The sequence below is a fragment of the Cetorhinus maximus genome, chromosome 6 (genome assembly GCF_964194155.1).
Source record: "Cetorhinus maximus chromosome 6, sCetMax3.hap1.1, whole genome shotgun sequence".
In the NCBI taxonomy this organism is placed as follows: domain Eukaryota; kingdom Metazoa; phylum Chordata; class Chondrichthyes; order Lamniformes; family Cetorhinidae; genus Cetorhinus; species Cetorhinus maximus.
In genome coordinates, this window is record NC_135884.1 from 33,283,369 (window position 1) to 33,303,929 (window position 20,561).

General features: G+C 45.2%; 1 protein-coding gene across 4 annotated transcripts in view; it reads right to left on the reverse strand.

Annotated features, from left to right (window-relative positions):
* The window catches only part of arhgef3 (Rho guanine nucleotide exchange factor (GEF) 3), a 398,054-nt gene that overhangs the window by 152,314 nt on the left and 225,179 nt on the right, over positions 1-20,561 (reverse strand). For 3 of the 4 annotated variants that reach the window (XM_078543530.1, XM_078543529.1, XM_078543534.1), the window contains one exon: positions 19,866-19,928. In XM_078543530.1, coding sequence (XP_078399656.1) covers positions 19,866-19,928 — 63 coding nt within the window. The remainder of the gene's footprint in view (positions 1-19,865; positions 19,929-20,561) is intronic. The other variant, XM_078543531.1, reaches the window with a different exon arrangement.

The window sequence follows — 20,561 nt, forward strand, 5'->3', positions numbered from 1 at the left end:
TAAAAATTCACTATTAATTAAACCTAACAGAGTTTATTGAAGCTACATTAATGCATATAAACAAGATAACAAATGTTATTTGCATGGAAAATGAAAATTGCAGAGCTAGCTACTAAATTGTACCCAACTCACTAACTCTATATGAAGAGCAAAAGTCAATTTGATCTTATTCTTCTAAAGAGTTAGCTGAACTGATCCTTCAAGACTGAGGTATAGTAATTTGATACTGAAGTTTGGTTCCTGTGTGGAAGATAGATATATACAGAGGAAGTCAATGAGTCATTGCCTATGCCGCACACCGCAGACCAATTAATCCGATTTATATGAGCCAGAATAGTTCACAGCAACCAAACTAATTTGAACAGCATGAAGTAGCTGTAGATTCACACGAGAGGCAGAAACCAATGTTTTGGGTTTGGGCCAAATGTTCCTATTGCTTCTCAATTCAGTGCAGGTAGCAACTCAAACTATGGGGTTCTCTGCATCTGTTGTCCTTGTCCTTCTATGCAGTGGAGGTTGCGGTTGTCGGAAATCCTGTATTGTCCTACTTGCTGGGATTGGTAAGTTGCTGCAGTTTATCCAACAGTACACACTGCAGCCACAGTATGCCAGTGATGGAGGGAGTTTAAGGCGATGGATGGATTGCAAATCAACAGGACTACCTTACCCTGAATGGTATTGAGCCTCTGAATATTGCTGCAGCCGCATCCACCCAGACAAGGAGAATATCAAATCACATTCTTGATTTGTGCCTAGTAGGTGGAGAGGTTTTGGAGAGTGAGGGAGTGAACCAGTTGCCACAAAATACCCAATCTCTGACCTGCTTTAGTAGATGTAGCAGTTATTGGCTGGTACATTGTGCTTGGCGACTCCTGGGATGTTGATAGTTAAGGAGTTGATGATGGTAATGTCATTGACTGCCGAGGGGAAGTGGTTAGACTGTTGCAAATGGGTGCTGCCTAGAATTTGTATGCGCAAATGATACTGGCACTGATCAGCCCAAGTCTGAATGTTTACTAGGGGCTGAATCTCCCAATTGGTGTGCGGGGGCTGGCCCAACATGCTGATGCATAAAATGACGCGCGATGACATTGGGCATGCGTCCTGATGTCATCGCGCGTCATCTCGATATTTTGTTCAGCGGGTGCGCGCCAGCCGAAATGTCAATGGCCTATTAAGGCCATTTAAAAGTAATTAAACTAGTTGAGAATGCTGCCCATCCAGCCTTAAGGTTGGCAGGCAGCCGAAAAGCCAAAGCGGCCTTTGCGTTTTTCAGGAAACCTCATCCATGGGTGGGATGAGGTTTTCTGAAGCTTTTATAAAATCAATAAATTAATTTTCCCATCTTCACAAACATGTCCCAAGAGAGGACATGCTTAAATCAATTTTTACAGCATTTATTGAAATATTTCATTCTCTATTCAATCTCCCTGAGGCAGCTCGATGCCTCAGGGAGATTGTTGCGCTCTTCTGCGCGTATGCGCGTAATAGCGCAGGCTCCGACTCTCCCTGCTCCCCCTGCCCGCACAGGTTGCGCTGAGCTCTACCGGCCGTGTGTTATGCTGGGCAGCCCTTAGTTGGCCCGCCCACGTAGAATGGCGGTGCGCAGCTGATCGTGGGTGGCGATCGGCTCCCCGCCCGCCCACGCCTACTCCCGCCCAGCCCGCCTGCCATAAGTAAAATCCTGGCCATGGTCTTGCTGCATGCGGGTGTTATTTGAAAAGTTGCAAATGGAGCTGAACATTGCAATCATCAATGAAGAGGACCTCTTCCAATGAAGGAAAGGTAAATGATGAAGCAGCTGACACTGGTTGGGTCTGATAAACTACTGCAGCAATGTCCTGAGATGACTGACCTCCAACAACCACAACCAACTTCTTTTGTGTTAGGTATAACTCCAGCACTGGAGAGATTTGCCCCTAAACTCCATTGCTTTCAGCTTTACTAATGTCAAGGGCAGTCACTCTCATCCTGTCTCTGGAATTCATTTATTTTGTCCATGTTTGAACCATGACTGTAACAAGTTGAGTGGCCCTGGTGGAAACCAAACTGGACATTGGGGAGCAAATTGGTGGTGAGTAAATGCTGCTTGACAGCACTGATAATACTCCTTCCATCATTTTGCTGATGACTGAGATTAGCTAAATGGGACGATAATAATGGAGCTGTATTTATCCTGGCTTTTTATGTGTGCAGGACATACCTGAGTGATCAGTTTACAGCCTAATGGTTGTGAGCATTCACCTAGTAGTGATAACAATATGATTGAGTGCAATGTTGTGTTTGAAAGTGAGGAATGTGAAGTAGCTACTAAGATTTTAGATTAAGATAAGGCCAACTTCAATGGTATGAAACAGAGACTATCCACAGAAAAAGGGGCAAATATGTTAATGGGCATAATTACAGAAGTTAATTGAGACAGGCTGAAAAAATTATGTGATACAGGACCAGTTAAAATCCCTGGTTATATGAGGAGTGTCAGAGAGTATGCCAGGAGCAGCACCAGGGACACCTAAAATGGCAACCTGATGAAGCTACAACACAGGGCTACATGCATGCCAAACTTCAGAAGCAGCATTCCATGGACAGAGCCAAGCAATCCCACAACCAGAATTTCAGATCAAACCTCTGCAGTCCTGCCACATTCAGCTGTGAATGGTGGTGGACATTAAGTGACTAACTAGAGGAGGAGACTCTACATCCTCAGTGACAGGGGAGACCAGCACACCAATGCATAAGATAAGGCTGAAGCATTTGCAACGATCTTCAGCCAGAATTGCCAATTGGATGATCCATTTTGCCCTACTCCTGAGGTTCCCAGTATCCCAGATCCCAGTCTTCAGCCAACTTGGTTCACACCATGTGATACCAAAAAACAGCTGAGTATATTGGATATAGCAAGGTAAACGACAAAAGAGCTGAATTCCAGAGGTGAGGTGAGTCTGGCTGTCCTTAACATCAAGACCGCATTTGCCCGATTGTGGCATCAAGGTGCTCTGCCAAAATTGAAGTCAGTATGAATCGGGGGAAAACTTTCTGATGGTTGGAGTCCTGCCTAGCACAAAGGAAGATGGTTATGGTGTTGGAGCCGAATCATCTAAGTCCGAGTTGCAGGAGTTCCTCAGGGTGGTGTCATAGGCTGAACCACATTCAGCTGCTTCATCAATCCACCATCCTAAGGCTAGAAGTAGGGATGTTTGTTGATGATTTCTGCATTCTGTACCATTCACAACTCTTGATATATTGAAGCATCCCATGCTGACATTTAGCAATACCTCAACAACATCCTGGCTTGGGTGGAGAGTGACAAATAACATTTGCACCACACATTTGCCAGCAATGACCATCTACTGCAAAAGAGAATCTGTCTCCCCTAGACAATCAGTGGCATTACCATTGTTGAATCCCCCACCTCAACAGCCTAGAGGTTACCATTGACCAAAAACTTAATAGAACCTGCCATACAAATACAAGAGGAAGCCAGAGGCTGGGTTGCAGCAGTGATGGAATACTGCCCACTTGCCTGGATGAGTGTGGCTCCTACAACACCCTCTAAGTCAAATTATCCCTCTTGATTAGCACACCGTCTTAAACCTTGACTCTCACCACCACCAGTGTTTATAAGATGCACTGCAACTCACCAAGGCTCCTTTGACAGCACCTTCAAAACCTGCAACAAGGGAGCAGATGCATGGGAACGCCATCTGCAAGTTCCCCTCCAAGTCTCACACACTCCTGATTTGGAACTACATTGCCACTGGAACTCCACTGGGTCAAAATTCTGGAACTCTTTTTTATTCATTCATGGGATGTGGACGTCACTGGCTAGGCCAGTATTTATTGCCCATCCCATATTAAGAGTCAACCACATTGCTGTGGGCCTGGAGTCACATGTAGGCCAGACCAGGTAAGGACAGCAGATTTGCTTCCCAAAAGGAACATTAGTGAACCAGATGGGTTTTTACAACAACGGTTTCATGGTCATCGTCAAACTTTAATTCCAGATATTTACTGAATTCAAATTTCACCATCTGCTGTGGCGGGATTTGAACCCAGGTCCCCAGAACATTACCCTGGGTCTCTGGAATATTAGTCCAGTGAGAATACCATGCTGTCCCTAACAGCGCTGTGGGTCTACCTACACAATATGGATTGCAGCGGTTCAAGAAGGTGGCTCACCACCACCTTCTCAAGGGCAATTAGGGATGGGCAATAAATGCTGGCCTTGTCAGCGACACTCATACACCATAAATGAATGAAAAAAACAAGGGGTCAGAAGTCCTGGTGCAGTTATACAAACCCGTTTAGATCACAACTGGAGTACTGTGTTTAGCTTTGGGCACCATGCCTCAGGAAAGATATAGTGACCTTGGTGAGAGTGCAGAATTGATTTACTAGAATAATACCTGGTCTCCAAAGATCAAATTACAAGAACAGATAGCACAATTTAGGGTTGTATTCTTTGTAATATAGAGCTTAAGTTGGGGTTGTTTTCAAATTTCAAGATATTATGGAGAACTAATATGGCCGATAGAAACTATTTCTAGTGGTTGAGAATCTAGCACTCAGGGCCATCGCCTAAAAATTTGAGCCAGGCCTTTCCGATTTAATTTAAAAAAACACTTCTACATGCAGAGGATGGTAGAAGTTTGAAATGCACTTCCTCAAATGGCAGTTGATGCAGGATCAATTGTTAATTTTAATTCTGTGATTGATAGATTTCTGCTAACCAAATGTGTTAAAGGATATGAGTCAAAGATAGGCATATGGAGTTAGAACACAGATCAGCCATGATCTTATTGATGGCAGAACAGGCTTGAGGGGCCCAATGGCCTCCTCCTATTCCTATGTTCCTAATTTTCCATTTTGTCAGGTAGTTGCCGATATTGAAGTTCCACTCAAACAGCTGGGCTGGTGGAACTGGCACAGGTCTTCAGCACCGCAGCTGGAATATTATCAGGGCCAGTAGCCTTTGCTGAGTCCAGTGCATTCAGCCACCTGTTAACATCATATAGAAATAACTGAATTGTCTGAAGACTGGTATCCAGGATGAGTCATTAACAGCAGACCAAGAAAGGCCATCCACCTGGTAATTCAGCCTGACGATGGTTGCAAACACTTCAGATATTTTTTAATGCACTCGTGCTGCACTGTGCCATCATTGACGATGGGCATGTTCATACAGCGTCATGAATGGATGTGGCTGCACTTCAGAGTTTGATTTGATTCATTGCTTGAAGGATTGCATAATGCTGACTATAGGATGCTACTCCCACAGTTCAGCAAGCATGCAGCACTTTGTTATAGCTTCACCAGGTTGAACCTCATTTTTAGATACACTTAGGCACTAATTCCCTTTACAGGAGGGAAACTTGCTTACCCTACAATTAACTCTTATAGAGCTCTCATCACCTTTTCAAACAAACCAGATGACCTGGATTCTACTCTTGGTGGGCTTGTGCGATCGGTGGGCCCAGGAGTAGCCAGCAAACAGACCGCTGACCGTGATCGGCCCCCGACCACAATTTCACGGTAGCTGGTCAATTAACGGCCAGCTAGCGTGAAACGCGCGCTGAAGAGCTCAGCGCTGCCGGGGTGGGGGCGGGAAGAGGGTGGGCGATGATGTCACTGCGGGCACGGGTGAGCACTGCGAGAGAGCTCCCTTAAGACAGACAGCTGCCTCAGGGAGCTGCAGACCTGCAAATAATGAAATAAAGCTGCAAAAAAAAAGTCCATGCATCACAATCAAGCACTTAAAAACATACCTCATACAACTGCTGCCCCCAGCATTTATTAATTTATTTCCTAACGGAGATTTCATCCCGCTCTTGGATGAGGTTTGATGAAAAATGCAAAGGCCACCAGGCCGCTTAGCCCGTCCGCGCCAACGATAAGGTTGGACGGGCCATGAAAAATTGCAGACAATTGCGCCGTTAATGGGCTTAATTTCCCTCTTAATTATTGGCGGGTGCACTTCCGACTTATACGTGCACCCGCAGAGCGAAATATCGCGTGAGTGCGCGATGATGTCATCTCGTGCGATTTCACACCCAATCGGGTTGGGTGCGCGCCTGCCCGCGAGGTGTAAAATTCTGTCCAATGTGGTCTTGCTAGTGTCACTGACATCCTGAGGTAAAATAATAATAAATAAAAAAAATATTGTAATTTGCCATTCTCTTCCCTTTCTTGAACTGTACCACTAGCAGCTGAGTCAGCCCCACTACATTAACTACCAAGATGAGAAAAGTCTGTTCAACACACAGAGGACAGCCAGCCATCTCACTTACTTCTGCCATGGAGGAAGAAGCCATAGAGTAAATTTAAGATCATAAACTGTGATGAAGAGGAAGCGCCATGGAAGAAAACATTAAGGGCTGGATCTTACAAAGGGGTGTACTTGGGGGACTCGCCATCCCAGGGCCCCCCCACCCCCCCGCCAAAAGAAAAGTTGGTTGGAAACTGGCCGACTTTTTAAAAAAATCTTCCCATAGCGATAATACGCTGCAGGTGACCTTAACAAGCTGAGTCGGGCTTCCACTCCTCAGTGGAAAGAATTCCCACCCTCGAGAATTGGCCAGCAGCTACTGCAGCCCCAGCAGCATCAGAACTCAGTAGTGGGCGTTGCTGGGACCGCAAGGACGTCCACGAAGGAGTGTCATGGACTTCGGAGACAGGCGAGTACCAGTCTTTTTGGGCCGGGAGCGATCAGGCACCCTAGTGAGGGAGGGCATGGCAGGTGGGAGGCACAAAGGGGTGGGGGTGGGTGGGTATGATCGTCAGAGTGGATGCGCACAAATGACCCTCCAAAGGATGTAATATAACCGCTTCCTTCCCACCTTTTCACCAACTTGGGTAAAAAAATGGCCTTCCCACTCTCGCCCACCTTCCACTACCCAGCATTTTATGGCAGTGGAGGCGGATTGAGGGCCCTAAGTGGGCAATAATGGGCCACTTAAAGGCCTCAATAGGCCTAAGGGTGGGTGGGCTAGTGGGCACCTTACCCACCCAGGCGTATTACAGGGACTGAGTTAGGGGTGGGCGAGAAGGAGGTGGGCTAGCCACCCAACATATTTTACTAGCCCACACACAACCCCCCCACCACCCCACACTGAAATCACACCTAGACAGGGAGGTGGGGGGCTGTAAAATTCAGCCCCAAGTGTTCACAGGTGACATGTGTTCATTGAAAATCTGCTCAACATTTAACTGTGTGTAGAGAATATTCTTTTAAAGATTTACCAGCATGTTTTATCAGGTTGAAATGAGGTTTAAAGAATTGCATGGAAAATTAAATTAATTGTGGGTGAAAGCATATTTTGGGGAGAACATGACGCATGCGAACAGGTCTTTTAATACTGCGGCCACATTTTCAGGTTCAGGGGTTTTCTATCTGAGAGCTTCCGGACTGATTTTCATAAATAGTTTCAGGTTCTTCTCTGCAGCCTTTTCAAGATCCTCCTGACGCAGCTAGTGAAATATCAGAGCGTACCCACCAATATTTCAGGTATATGGCTCCTGCAGCCAAGCCTCTGAACAACAGCACCATCTCATAGCACTACTCACAAGTGCAGCATGGCAACAATAGTTTATCCTAAATCCTAATAAAGAACAACAATCTAAAAGGAATCCCAGGACTGGAGCTTTACAGGTTAATGTGAATTTTAAAAATTCATTTACAGGATGCGGGCATCGCTGGCTTGACCAGTATTTATTGCCTATCCCTTATCGCCCTTGAAAAGGTGGTGATGAGCTGCCTTCTTGAACCGCTGCCTGTGGTGTAGGTATATCCACGGTGCTGTTAAGGAGAGGGTTCCAGGATTTTGACCCAGTGACAGTGATATATTTCCAAGTCAGGATGGTGAGTGGCTTGGAGGGGAACTTCCAGGTGGTAGTGTTCCCATGTATCTGCTATCCTTGTCCTTCTAGATGGTAGTGGTCGTGGGTTTGGAAGGTGCTGTCTAAGGAGCCTTGGTGAGTTTCTGCAGTGCATCTTGTAGATTGTACACACTGCTGCCACTGTACACGGTGGTGGAGAGAGTGATTGTTTGTGGAAGGGGTGCCAATCAAATGGGCTGCTTTGTCCTGGATGGTGTCAAGCTTCTTGAGTGTTGTTGGAGCTGCACTCAGCCAGGCAAGTGGAGATTATTCCATTAGACTCCTGACTTGTGTCTGTAGATGGTGGACAGGCTTTGGGGAGTCAGGAGGTGAGTTACTCGCTGCAAGATTCTTAGCCTCTGACCTGCTCTTGTAGCCACTGTATTTATTTGGCTAGTCCAGTTCAGTTTCTGGTCAATGGTAACCCCCAGGATGTTGATAGTGGGGTTTCAGCGATGGTAATGCCATTGAATGTCAAGGGGTGATAGTTAGATTCTCTCTAGTTGGAGATGGTCATTGCCTGGCACTTGTGTGGCATGAATGTTGCTTTAAAAAGTACTGTGATTAAACTGGGCTACAAGTGAAAAATTCCTGACTAATAAATAAGCTGAATTTACAATAGAACATCATTCAATAAATGTCTTGTAATATTTACTGTTGAATTACCTAAGTACAGGGGTTTGTTCGTAAATGGCCATAAAATATTGGATGGCGAAAATGTTGTTTCATTTTTGCTACTCCAAAAAAGTAACATTTCAAGAGTTAGAAAATCCAAATATTTATACCAACCTTTTTGAATAGGTTCTATTCAGACAATGACAACAACTGAGATGGGGGGGGGTGGGGGGGGCTAGGTTTTCGCAAGTTGGGCCAAACCGACCTGATCTGGCCGGCTCCATTGCGGGAGTAGGCATCTCAAAGCGCTCTGCAATTTTTGTGGAATCAGGCCAGCTTCTTGAGGACATGTGGTTCATGGCCCCTCAGAGGAATTGTGAACCATAGTCTAGATTCAGAAACCTTTAGAACCTGCATTTTTCCAGGATGAGACTACCTTTCTCAACCATTTTTTAGTAAGCAACTGGGGAAAAAAGACCCTCGTCCTGTAAGTATCCAAAGGTGCAACAGATTTGCTCTGAGGATTTTTTATTTATTTGTTCTCAAAATGCAGGTGATGCTGTTAAGACTGCATCCAGTGCCTATCTCTTGTTACCTTGAGGAGGTGCTGGTGGGCCTTCTTCGTGAAACACTGTTGTACTTGTGGCGATGGTGCTTCCACAGTGGTGTAAGTCGGTAATGTGGAGCAACTGAATTAGAAATACTTGGAAAAGAAACTGGAATTAAACCACAGACAAAACAACTCTAGTTATCCACTGAATGGGCTGCTTGCTTACTTTTCAATGCAACTTCTTGATTAAGCAGTTGACTTGCCGTTGCAAATCTCCCTCCTAGGAAATGTGGAACGTTTGCCTTTTAATTTGAGCAAGTCAGTTCTCTCCCAAGTGATATATGCACTTCTGTCCCCATTGTTTTAAATAAGGACAAACTGTGTAAAAGTCTTGAAAGCCAAATATATTAAGTACATTAGGAAAAATTATATTAAAATATATATTGACATTTTTTAAAAAGAGGCTAGTGCATGATGGTGTGGTGTCAAATTACACTAGAGAAAGCAATGCTTTACGTAGGATGTAGGACCGAACATCCACTTGCTTTGAGCCACTCATTTCAGCTCAATATGGAGAAGATATGACTGGCAGCCTGAAACAGAAGTGTTTCCAATAGCTCCCTGAACAGAACGGTGTCTCATTCCAAAGAAGATTGATAGCAAATAAGACAGAAATCATGCTCAGATTGATGTTATGTGCCTCATGGTGGTTGCACTTGAGAGAGGGAAAATCTGGGAGGTGATCGCGTGCCTGTCCTTAGACTACAGTCAATATGTGGCCTATGGAGAAAAGGAGAACTAGAAAGAAGATAAGGAATTCTTATACTCGAACATAAAGCAGATCTGGCTGGACGAAAGTTTGCTCACTTATTACTAAGTATACCATTCCCACTAATGTACACAGTCGCATAACAATCCTATAAATTGTGTCATTAGTAGAACTATGTGGAGTGATTGTGATTGTGATAATGGCAGATTCAGTGATTGAACTGATAAAATTGAATTTTGATCTATCAAAATTAAAATTCAGTAATTACTTATACTCTGGAAAACGATCCAGAGGGGAGAGGAAGATAATTTTTTTCTTATGCAGTGAGTTCTTAAATGCTTCTCAAATGCACTGCCTGAATGGGTGGTAAAAGCAAATTGAATAGTAGCTCTGAAGGGAATTGAATAAATACTTGAAAATAAAAATTGCAGGATCAATGGAAAAGAGTAGCAGAGAGGGACTAATTGGATAACTCTTTCAAACAGCTGGCATAGCATGACGGGCTGAATGCTTTCTTTCTTTGCAGTAAGATTTTATGATTCTGCCCATAAGTATTTCATAAAATGTTGCGTAAGTGCTGTTATGCTGACAGAAAATGGTGCTATGAACTTAAAAAAAAATGAGGAAATAAAAACGCAGCTAAAGACTTAGGAATACCGCAGTTTGACCTTGGCTCTTGACATCAGGGTTTTCTGTCTGTAAAGCAGCAGCCAAAAGGTCCAATATTATTCTGGTCATCCTGGGAGTGTATAAACTAAAGATTTCAGTACTTGGCTTATCATCTTGTGTCTGCTCCCAGGACCCTACAGACCCTCCTGATCTGTGAGAGTTCAGAGGGCAGGCTAAGGGCACAGTCAGATCAATTAGAAAGTGAGGATAGAAATCCAGCCTCCCACCGACCTCTTTAATTAACTGTGCCGAACCTGTGCTTACTATGCTCTCCCCTCTGATCGCATTTTATACCTCACTAGCAAGAAATACCAGAATGCACGAGTGATTATGGCCTGCCTCATTGGTGTTGAAACAAGTGTTCCCATGTCATGAAATCATTGTAGAAGTGCACTGTACCGATGGGACCCCATTTTCTACTCCAGTGTAATTTATAAAGGGAATACCAAGATCTCATGTGAAATGGCATCACATGCAGGGAACTTGATGAATGTGAAATATACAGTCTAAGGAGGAAGACAAAATTACATGTTGTAGCTTTCCTGGCATCTTTGGTTCCAGGCATCTTTTGTATAATACACCAATTCTACAAGATGTTCACTTCACAATCAAATCTACAATTTATTTCAACTGTTTTGAAATCTGCAATTATTCTTGCTGTGTTTTACACATAATATCATTTCAATTTTTCTGGTTTCCTGTTTTCCAGACAAGGTGGCTTCAGCTCTTGTGAACGATAATAAATTTATCTAGAAAGATATTTGTAAACTCCAGCTCACCAATATATTTTGAGAAGTTAGCCACCAGGACCAGAGATGCATCATCGTTAAGCACTCATGATTAACTTAATTTCCTTCCCATTCATTACATTACCTAAAGTTCTAAAATAGCATTTTATAATCTAGGTAATAAAATGAGCTGCTACCTAAAAGCCTGAAGTATTAAGGAGGGCCAGCCTAATGTCCTCATATCCTACTTCCTCTGGTGACTCTCCCAAACCTCTGCTTCTGATTGAAGTTGCCCTTCTCCCACAGAAAGTTCCTAATTAGAGCCATTATACAGGGAGTGGTTTATTTGATCAACTTTTATGTTCACTGAAAAAACCTTTCTAACCATTTTATTGCCAGATGCTCTTGAGCATTTCTACAAATCATTGTTACATTCCAAAAATGTAACAAATTGCAGAAAATGCTAAAGGTACATTTATGGGAACCATGCACAAAATCAACAGAAATGAACTAAATATTTGCTATGAAGCCAAATGGGAGTACAGAGGTTACACCCACATATGATCAAAAGGGTCTTTGCCTCTTGTGAATAAGTCATTTGCCGTGTAAGAAGAGGTGGGCAGGAAGTGGAACCACGATTAGAGAAAGTAAAATTAAAGCTCTAAAAATCCCCGTAGCACAGTGGTCTTCTGCTTGGAGGAAGAAACAACATTTCACCCACACCAGTGGGGAAACTCCCAGTTTGAAAAGTTCCAAACTGTCACATTCACATTGTCATCCAGGATAAACTTTTCTCTGTTAAATTTCAGCCTGCCCAGGTTTTAACATGATAGAAATCTGAGTGTTAATGCCTAGCCAAGTGTTAACTATCATCCCAAGTACAGTTTTAAAAGGAAGGTATAAACTAGAATGTAGACCCAAGTCAGAAAAAACTCAGCCCCTCCGGGGACTCTAAAATTATTTAAATAAAAGTAACATCAACCCAGCCAATCACATGGCAGCAACTTTCAGTCATAAATGTTTCATATTTCCATTTGACAAGGAGTAATTGTGAGACAGAAACATTTATTCTAGTAGTCACATTGGGTGGGATTTTCCAGCCCCCGCCCGCCACTGGGATCGTCTGGTCCCGCTGAAGGTCAATGGACCTTTGGCTGGGTCGCTGCATCCCCTGCGGTGGGTCCCGCAATGGCAGGGTTGGAAGATCCCAGCCATTGAGTGAGATATTTCAATGAGGTGGCAACCGCTGTGGAGTGCAGCCTACTTTGGAAATGAAATGAAGAAACCAAATGTGTAAAGAACTTGCCTGACACTATCAGCAGTCACTGTTAAGTCAAACTTGGAACTCTGGTTGAAGAATAAACTGTATACATATATCAAGTGATAATCTGCAACACTGAAAATAACTTTTAACTTTCATCAAAAATAGGAAGGTTGGAAAACAAGGCATTATTTAGGTCTGGGATCCAAGGTTGATTCCAGCCTGAACTGATGGGTGAAAGTTTCCTCTTTCTGATGGCTGTAATTGATATTAAGACTATGAAAATATTAACTAGTTCCCAGTGGGAGCAGACTATATCATTGAATTGTCCGCAATGTAATAATAATTGATCAAGCTAATTTCATCGAGGCTTTTAGAATAACTGGTGAGGGAAATGCTTGACAATGTTATATTGATGGAGTAAAGGATGATTTTTGAGTTATGGTTAAGCATAATGGGGCGGCTTCTGATTTTTTCCATGTGGCAGCACAAACTCATCATTCATCTTTGTTTTCAACTGAGCAGCTTACAATCTGAACAACCAATGAGGTAATGGAAATTAATGTAATTATGATTTGCTAATAAAGCAAACAATGCCATCATTTTGAGGGCTGCACAATAGAACAGTCAAAGGTGGCTATGTAAATTCAGGATCTATTTCAGGAAATTTCAGTTTTAAAAGAAGTTCACTAGTGAGACACAAACATTCCAGGGTACAGGTTGCAGCACTGCTACACCTCTGCTGTTTGCTTGCTGCATGAGTCAGTAAGGGACCTGATATCATGGGTGACTAATGCTGCTTAAAATCAGCCTGCATCTCTTAAAGGGGAGATGCATTGTGGCTGGAGAAAGTGTTGGCAGTCATTTGAAAAGCGGATATGTTACTTTGAGAAATGGCACAATATGTGAGAAAGTGTACACCAAGGTTTTCTCTTAATGCACTGGAGCCTTGTTGCAGGAAGTGGAAAGGAGAGACATCCTGTATCAACAGGGTCATGGGTGGGGCCGGGGTCATCAGGTTACAGCTCAGGAGATAGTGGAAGCAGTGAGCTTTTCCCTCCCAATGGTCACGTTATGCAGCATGCAGCACACCACAATAAATCTTAATACCGGCTCAGTTGAATACTGCAGGGCTCCCCAGGACAGTCTCGTCAGCTTGAAGATGTCAATGATATGCCCTATAATGTTCCTTGTGACAACGCGGCTCTCATTGTAGGCCTGCTGTATATGTGTACCAGGTGGGAGTCAGAAGCTGTGCTATGAGGGGCTAATCATTGTCACCCAGTAGTCAGCCTTTGACTTGTTATGCTGGATCAAATAGAAATGATCAGAGGATTGCTGCAGAATGAAAGAATCATGATTGCTGCCAGGATAATGGCACTTCATCTCAGGATGCATTCTCTGATTGCATACCAGCTACTTGTTCAGCATGTAGATTACTTTGTTAATGAAATTGGCCAAGTTCAGATGACAAGCAATGTATGAGCAGACAATGATATCCTGCATCATTGAGCAATCTGCAATCAGTGGAAAACCTTGTGTTCACTCTTCCTGTTTGTCTGTGGCAAGAGAGAATGAGATGTATGTGTTTCTCATTGTCTATAGAGTCTAAGTGATCTCCCTTATACAGCAGTGCAAAGTGTGAGATATCTTCAGCAGTAACCTGAAAGGAGCCAGAGGCATAAAAATTATGAGCCATGGCCACCTTGACAACCAGAGATAAAACTGTGCTTGCTCTGCTTTGAGGTCGCAGTTGTGACTGCAGCAGTTGACAGGTTTAGTCATTACCTCTTTTGTGAAATGAAGATGTCTCATGCAGTGATCCTCATTGAAATTGAGATAAGAGATTTGCTCCCTCAAGACCTCCCATGTATATGGCCTCCTGCTAAATGCCCTTCTCCCCTTCCCCCTTCTAGCAACTTGTCCTGCTCTACATTCCCCGAGTCATGTTGAACTTCCAGAGGAAACCCTACCAGACTACCCATGTCTGGAAGCAACTTTCTCAGCACAATATTTTAAATGATACAGTAAGTATCGCAATGTCAGTCCGGCCAGTCCTTGTGGAAGTATAGGAAACCTGCACGAGTGTGTACATTGGCACCAGTAGTTAGAATTATTAATCAAATAATTAACCTGTTAAGTAGTTTGTGATTCCTTTAAATAGCACTGGTGGAGGATGCTTCACACTGTTTAATGTCATGTTCAGCTGTATGAGATTAAGACAGGGTGTTGATTGAAGTGTGGAGTCCCAAAATGGCAATGGTGGCTTCAAATCAGCATTACACACTGAATCGTGTCATGATTTTACCACCCTGCTGCTGGTGGCAGTTGTTGGGCACTTTGCAGATGTACACAAATCCCTTTTTCAAGATGCTGTCCAACACACTTTAATGTTGGAACCGTGTGCTTGCACCTTGGGCATTTTTTTGAAACTTTAGGTGGCTCTGTAGAGCCTAAAAAGTAGACACTACAAAGCCCAATTTAACCCCAGGAAATGAGATAACCCTGCTCCCCTCAAAGATTCATCACGTTATGGGTGGAATTTAATGCCCTCCCCCATGGTGAGTTTGGTGCCAGTGGACATTTAATTGGGCAGAGGGTGGCAGCTATGGACTCATTTACCCAGTGAATGCCCATGTAAGGGCTGCATCCACTGCCATTGGTGTTCATCCAGTGGTGGACTCACCATGCGGGAAGCCCAAAAAAAAAACCCTACCAGGGTTGCTTGGGGGCTTGTGGGGGTGGGTTGTCCCTTGTTCAAAGGCACTTGGTGCCTGGGCAAGGGACCTGACATTGGGAGGGGGAGTGGGTCCCCGCAGGGAGCCAGCCCCTGCCCTTGCTGCCGACAGCCCTCCCCCACGACACTCACCCCACAACCTCCCCTGCACCATCACTCTCCTCTGCTTGGGTCCCTGGGTGATCCTATCCCTCAGAAGGGCACTTCCCCAGTTGCAATGAAGAGCTCCTGGCTTCAGATTGGTTGGCAGCTCTCAGTGGGCAGGATGTCTGCCCCAGGGTCCCTGATCCCAGGGAAGGCCCTTCGCTGCCCAGTTTAGAGCCAGTTAGCGCAGCAGGTCTTCCTGTAAAGAGGTGAGGCAGGGCTTTCACCAGCTCTCCAGCTGGTGGGGTGAGACCCCCTTCACCTGCATTACATTCCGCCCAATGAGTTTTCAAACTCAGACTGTTGGGAAGATGTAATACTGCACAACAAATCAATCATACAGGTGTGTATTCACTTTAACAGTCATTCAACGTGAATTATTGATGGAAACCAAAAGGCTCAAAGTTAATTTATACATATTGATGATATTGAATTAGGCTTTATCGGGCCTTTCTATGACAGAACTAGAACTTGTGAATCATTGCCACCCACACACTTCAGTTTTGAATGTGAGTAAGGCTCCTTGGCATCCCACACAGCCCTTAGCTTAGCACTCACTTACTCCTCCAAGTAGCTGGTAATGCAGATGACTGGGCGTACCCTGGTACTTCATCTTGGTTGATGAGCTAAACTAAGTGAGGGTATTATTAACTTCATCTGGTGAACAAAAGGGGATGTTACCCCTCTAAGTCAATGAAGCCTGGAATGATGAAAGAGACAGATAATCTTAGCTTGAGGACAATGGCTTTGAAGGTGGATACCAGCAAGATGCATAACACATCCAGGAGACTCTCAATAGAAAGCGGACTTGTGGCCAGTCACCTCAGAAAAGATTGGGCCTTTGCTGAATATCATCCCATAGATAGCAATGAAACCTCGTCACAAAAATGCTCTTGCTTACAGTAGAAGAGCTTGGCACAACATTGCAACCAACCCTCAGCAAGGGGAAGGAATCTGAAGAAGATGATGACCCTGAATGCACCTTGCAGTAATAAAGCATGTGCTTGTTTCCGTGATGCCCAATTTCAAACTTGCTACCTAAGCTAACCTGACAAGTCAGACATCTGCCTTAAGGAGAATAATTTGTTTTTCAATTATAATGCAATCAGTAACCTATTTGAAATGATTATTACTATTGCTGTTGATTGGAAATATAGGCCAATGGGCGGAATCGTCCCAGATTTGCACTAAGTGCAGTAATGGGCGGGTAAAACATAATTTTACCCGCCGGCAGCAATGGCGGGTTTTCACGCCATATCATCCCAAACTTGCCATATTATTTATGCATTCCCGGGAAACACGCTGTTTCCATGGCAGGCGGGCTCTCTTCACCTGCCCACCATCACCTCGCCGCTTCATCACGCCAGGCGCCATATTTAAAGTCCAGCCATGCGCACACATCTCAGTGCTTCCAGGCCACAACTACTGCAGGGAAGATGTCCACGAAAGGTAGGAAGACTGCAGCCCCCAGGTTTAGCGACGCGTCACTAGAAAGATTTTTGGACACAGTGGAGGACCGCCGCAATGTCCTCTACCCCTGTTCTGGCCGCAGGATGGGCAGCAACATTACCAACAGGCTTGGGAGGTGGTGGCAATAGTGGTCAGTGCCAATGTCCTGCAAAAGAGGACAGTAACCCAGTGCCACTACAGGCTGAATGGTCTCATCCGTTCTGTCAGGGTAACTCACTCTTCTCATCACTCTCAACTCACACACTCACAAACCCATCACACATCCACAGGGATCTGACACCTCAAGGGACAACACCACTAACTCACACACACACCCTCACATCTCCACCAGGCTCATATCCTCATTCCTGTCCATGGCTCCGCTCACCACATAAACATTCCACACAGTCCCATATGTCCTGCTCACACTCTCTCCATCTGTTTTCATGCAGGAGAAGCCTGCTCACATCAGCAGGAAAAGATCCCAGACCAGGGAGGGAGCGGCCCACATTAGGCCCCTCACTCAATTTGAGGAACATGCCATCGTGCTGACTGGTGAGGATGTGGACCCTGCCTGCGGCAACGGTGAGATCGGTGGTGAACACCTGAGGATCCTGCACCCCCTCAACGCAACTGTGAGTACTCTGTCTCCTTCTTTCGACTCTGCTGCCATGCACTACTTATCTCTACGTTGGTTCACAGGGAGCTCTGCCAAGGGACCAACACCCTCAGCCAGCCAGTCCCTCAGCTCCACCAACATCCTCATCTGCAGCCAAGATTGAAGAGGCGGAAATAACCCAGAAGACCCATCACCACAGAAGGAGCAGCCGGCCCACGAGTGATTCTGGAGGGAAAAGTGTGTGTGTGTGGCAGGGCCTTTCAGAGGCTCATACAAGCACTCTCACAGGCACGCGGATCCTTCACATTTCACACTCATCTCAATATCCTGAGCATTTTGAATGCTGCTTGCCGGGGTTCACTTTCAGTTGTCCATCTGAGCTGCCCTGCATCTCCGTCCGCCCACTGAGCACATTCCCATGTAGCACATGATCTCACCCACCACGACTCTCGTTTCACTTTCGATTTGGATAGTATAGTCTGGATTCGGTTTTACTTTCGCTCCTCCATCCTTTACCCTCCCCCAGTAACCCATTTCTTTTCCCCCATCATAGTTGACCCCCCAGGCATCACATTCCACCTCCCCTCTGTTACCTATCAGCCCCAACACTTTTCTTTCAGGGTGCCCAGGTGAACATGCATGTTCCCTTCCTTCCTTCCCAAAAACCCACCCCATCCACATTCACCTCCCCGACCTCCCCCTAGGGTCCGTTTCTGCCATCCGGATCCCCACCAACCACCCTCACCATCACTTCTATCACTACGGTCGAATCCTCACCCTCCCACCCTCCAACTCTACCACCTCATTCTGCCCTTGGTCATTCTCACCCTTCCTCCATACCATGCCCACCCTCAGTTCGCTCCCCAGGAGGCAGACATGGACCTATCCAACCCCTCCCGTGCATGTTCATCTGCACTTCCCCCCCGCCACCCCGCTTCCCCCCCGAACAGCTCCCCTCCGCCCCGGTATCCCTTACCCCCTTTGCACCCCTCCTGCCCTTCACACCCCTTCCCCATTGGAACCCCTTCACCCCCTAGTCCTCGCATGCCACCCCACCGCCCGGACTCCCTCCCCCTTCCTCCGCCCATACCTCTTCCACCACCCTTAGTCCCCCTCCCCTTCTGACTCCTTCCTCCAGCCTTACCTCTTCCTCCAGCTTTACTTGCTCCCCTCACCACACCCCTTCCTCCCCCTGGACACCCTCCCCTCTCCACACAGCTCCCTCCCCCGGACGCCCTCCCCTCTCCGCACACTTCCCTCCCCCTGGATACCCTCCCCTCTCTGCACTCCTTCCCTTGCACCTTCCAGACCCCCCCCCTTACTCCTACCTTTCTAGTTGCCGTCTTCACCCCTGTTACCCCCTCCTCCCGCATTCTCCCTCCCTCCGCCAACTTCATCCCATCCTGACACTTTCATTCCCCCCCTCCCAACTTCACCCCATCCTGACACCTTCATTCCCCTCCCCAACCTCACCCCCCGACACCTCTTCCTCTCCCAGCTGATCCTAGCCCTTCCTCTCCCACCCTCTCAACCATCACCCATTGTGAGCATCTACGGTGACTTTCCAACTTCCATGAGCTGCTTTGCAGCAGAGCCATATCCATGAGAATCCACCCAGCATGCCATGGACATTCCTCCAGTGTGCCGTTGGTGTTAGGCTCCAGCATCTTCTGCTCCTCGGATATCCGCAATGTGAGCAAAGCCCTGCTGGGTAAATCCTGACTTCTGCACGTCACAGTTGTCAAGACGTGTTCTACACCGGCGTGCTTTCCCGCCGACGTGGGCAGGTGATCCAGTGGGGGTGAGAACAATTCCAGCCCGTCGGCGGGCTGAGTGGATGATCGCGAACTGGTTTCGCGCCGTTGTGAAACCAATTGTGACATATTGTCCGCTCATGCCACCAAACACGTCCGACACCAGCAGGCCCGGGAAAATCCCGGCCAATATATTTACAAATATATGTAAGTTTTGACTCTCGTACACACTTCCCGTTTGTACATTTTTGGAAAGTTACACTTTGTTACTTTAGTGGAAGTAAAATTGCAACAAACTAGGACTGAAGAGGTAGAGAACATAAGACTCAAAAATGAAAAAAGTATCCACAAACTCCAATGAGAATCTATGAAGGATTTCTGAATACAATCAGAACATCTGCTCAGGAGAGCCCACAAAGACTAATCAATTCACTTCAAACTTCTTTTGAAAAAGAAATGCCCAGTGACTGACGTTTCTAGGTCCAAAATAATGTTTGAAACGCAATAAAATAAGATTATATTCTTCACAATAACTTTGCCCACTGAATTGTCTTTTGTGCCTTGTCCAATTTTAACACAACAACTTTCTAGCATGCAGTCACCTGGTTAGCAATAGCGTTAAGTTTCTGCTTGTTTGGTCGTGTACAATACAAAGAGGTTTGCAAAATCTACAGAAAAATTAAAGTGTTGCTTACACTTCCATCGAGGCTACACAGACTTAGTGAATCTTCATCTCTTTTTCTCTGCTTCCGCTTCTTCTATAAAAATAGAATAAAATCAGGTCAGTCAGACAAAGTATAGAAAGAAAAGAACAAGTTTCAATTGATATAGTGCCTTTAATGGCCTCATATCTAAAAGTGCTTCAAAGCTCATGAAGAACTTTTAAAGTGTACTGTTAGAATATGGGAAAATGCAGCAGCAAATCTGTGCACAGCAAAGTCCTACAAACAGCAATGAAATAAATGACCAGATAATCACAAGGGATAAATGTTTGGCAGGGAACTGAAAGAATTTACGTTCAGCTGAGAGGGCAGGCAAGATCTCTAAAAGACAGCACCTTTAATACTTGCTTAGTGCTGATGTGTCAGCTTAGATTAATTGCTCAAGTCTATGGAATGAGCTTGAATCCAAAAGCTTCAGGCACTGTGGTTCAATGGCACCATTGAATGGTACCATTCAATAACTTGGCTGCTACATTTGCTCACATCACTGACCACACTTCAAAAGTAACTATGACTGGGGTACAGTTGCAGCCAGTGCAAAAAGTGCATTTTACTGCACTCTGCACCACGTCTCAAAAATAACATATTTTAAAGATCTTGAGATATATTTTCCTCTGTGCATGAAGGTAAAAACAATTTTAACAAACCATCTTTTAGAATAATCACAGT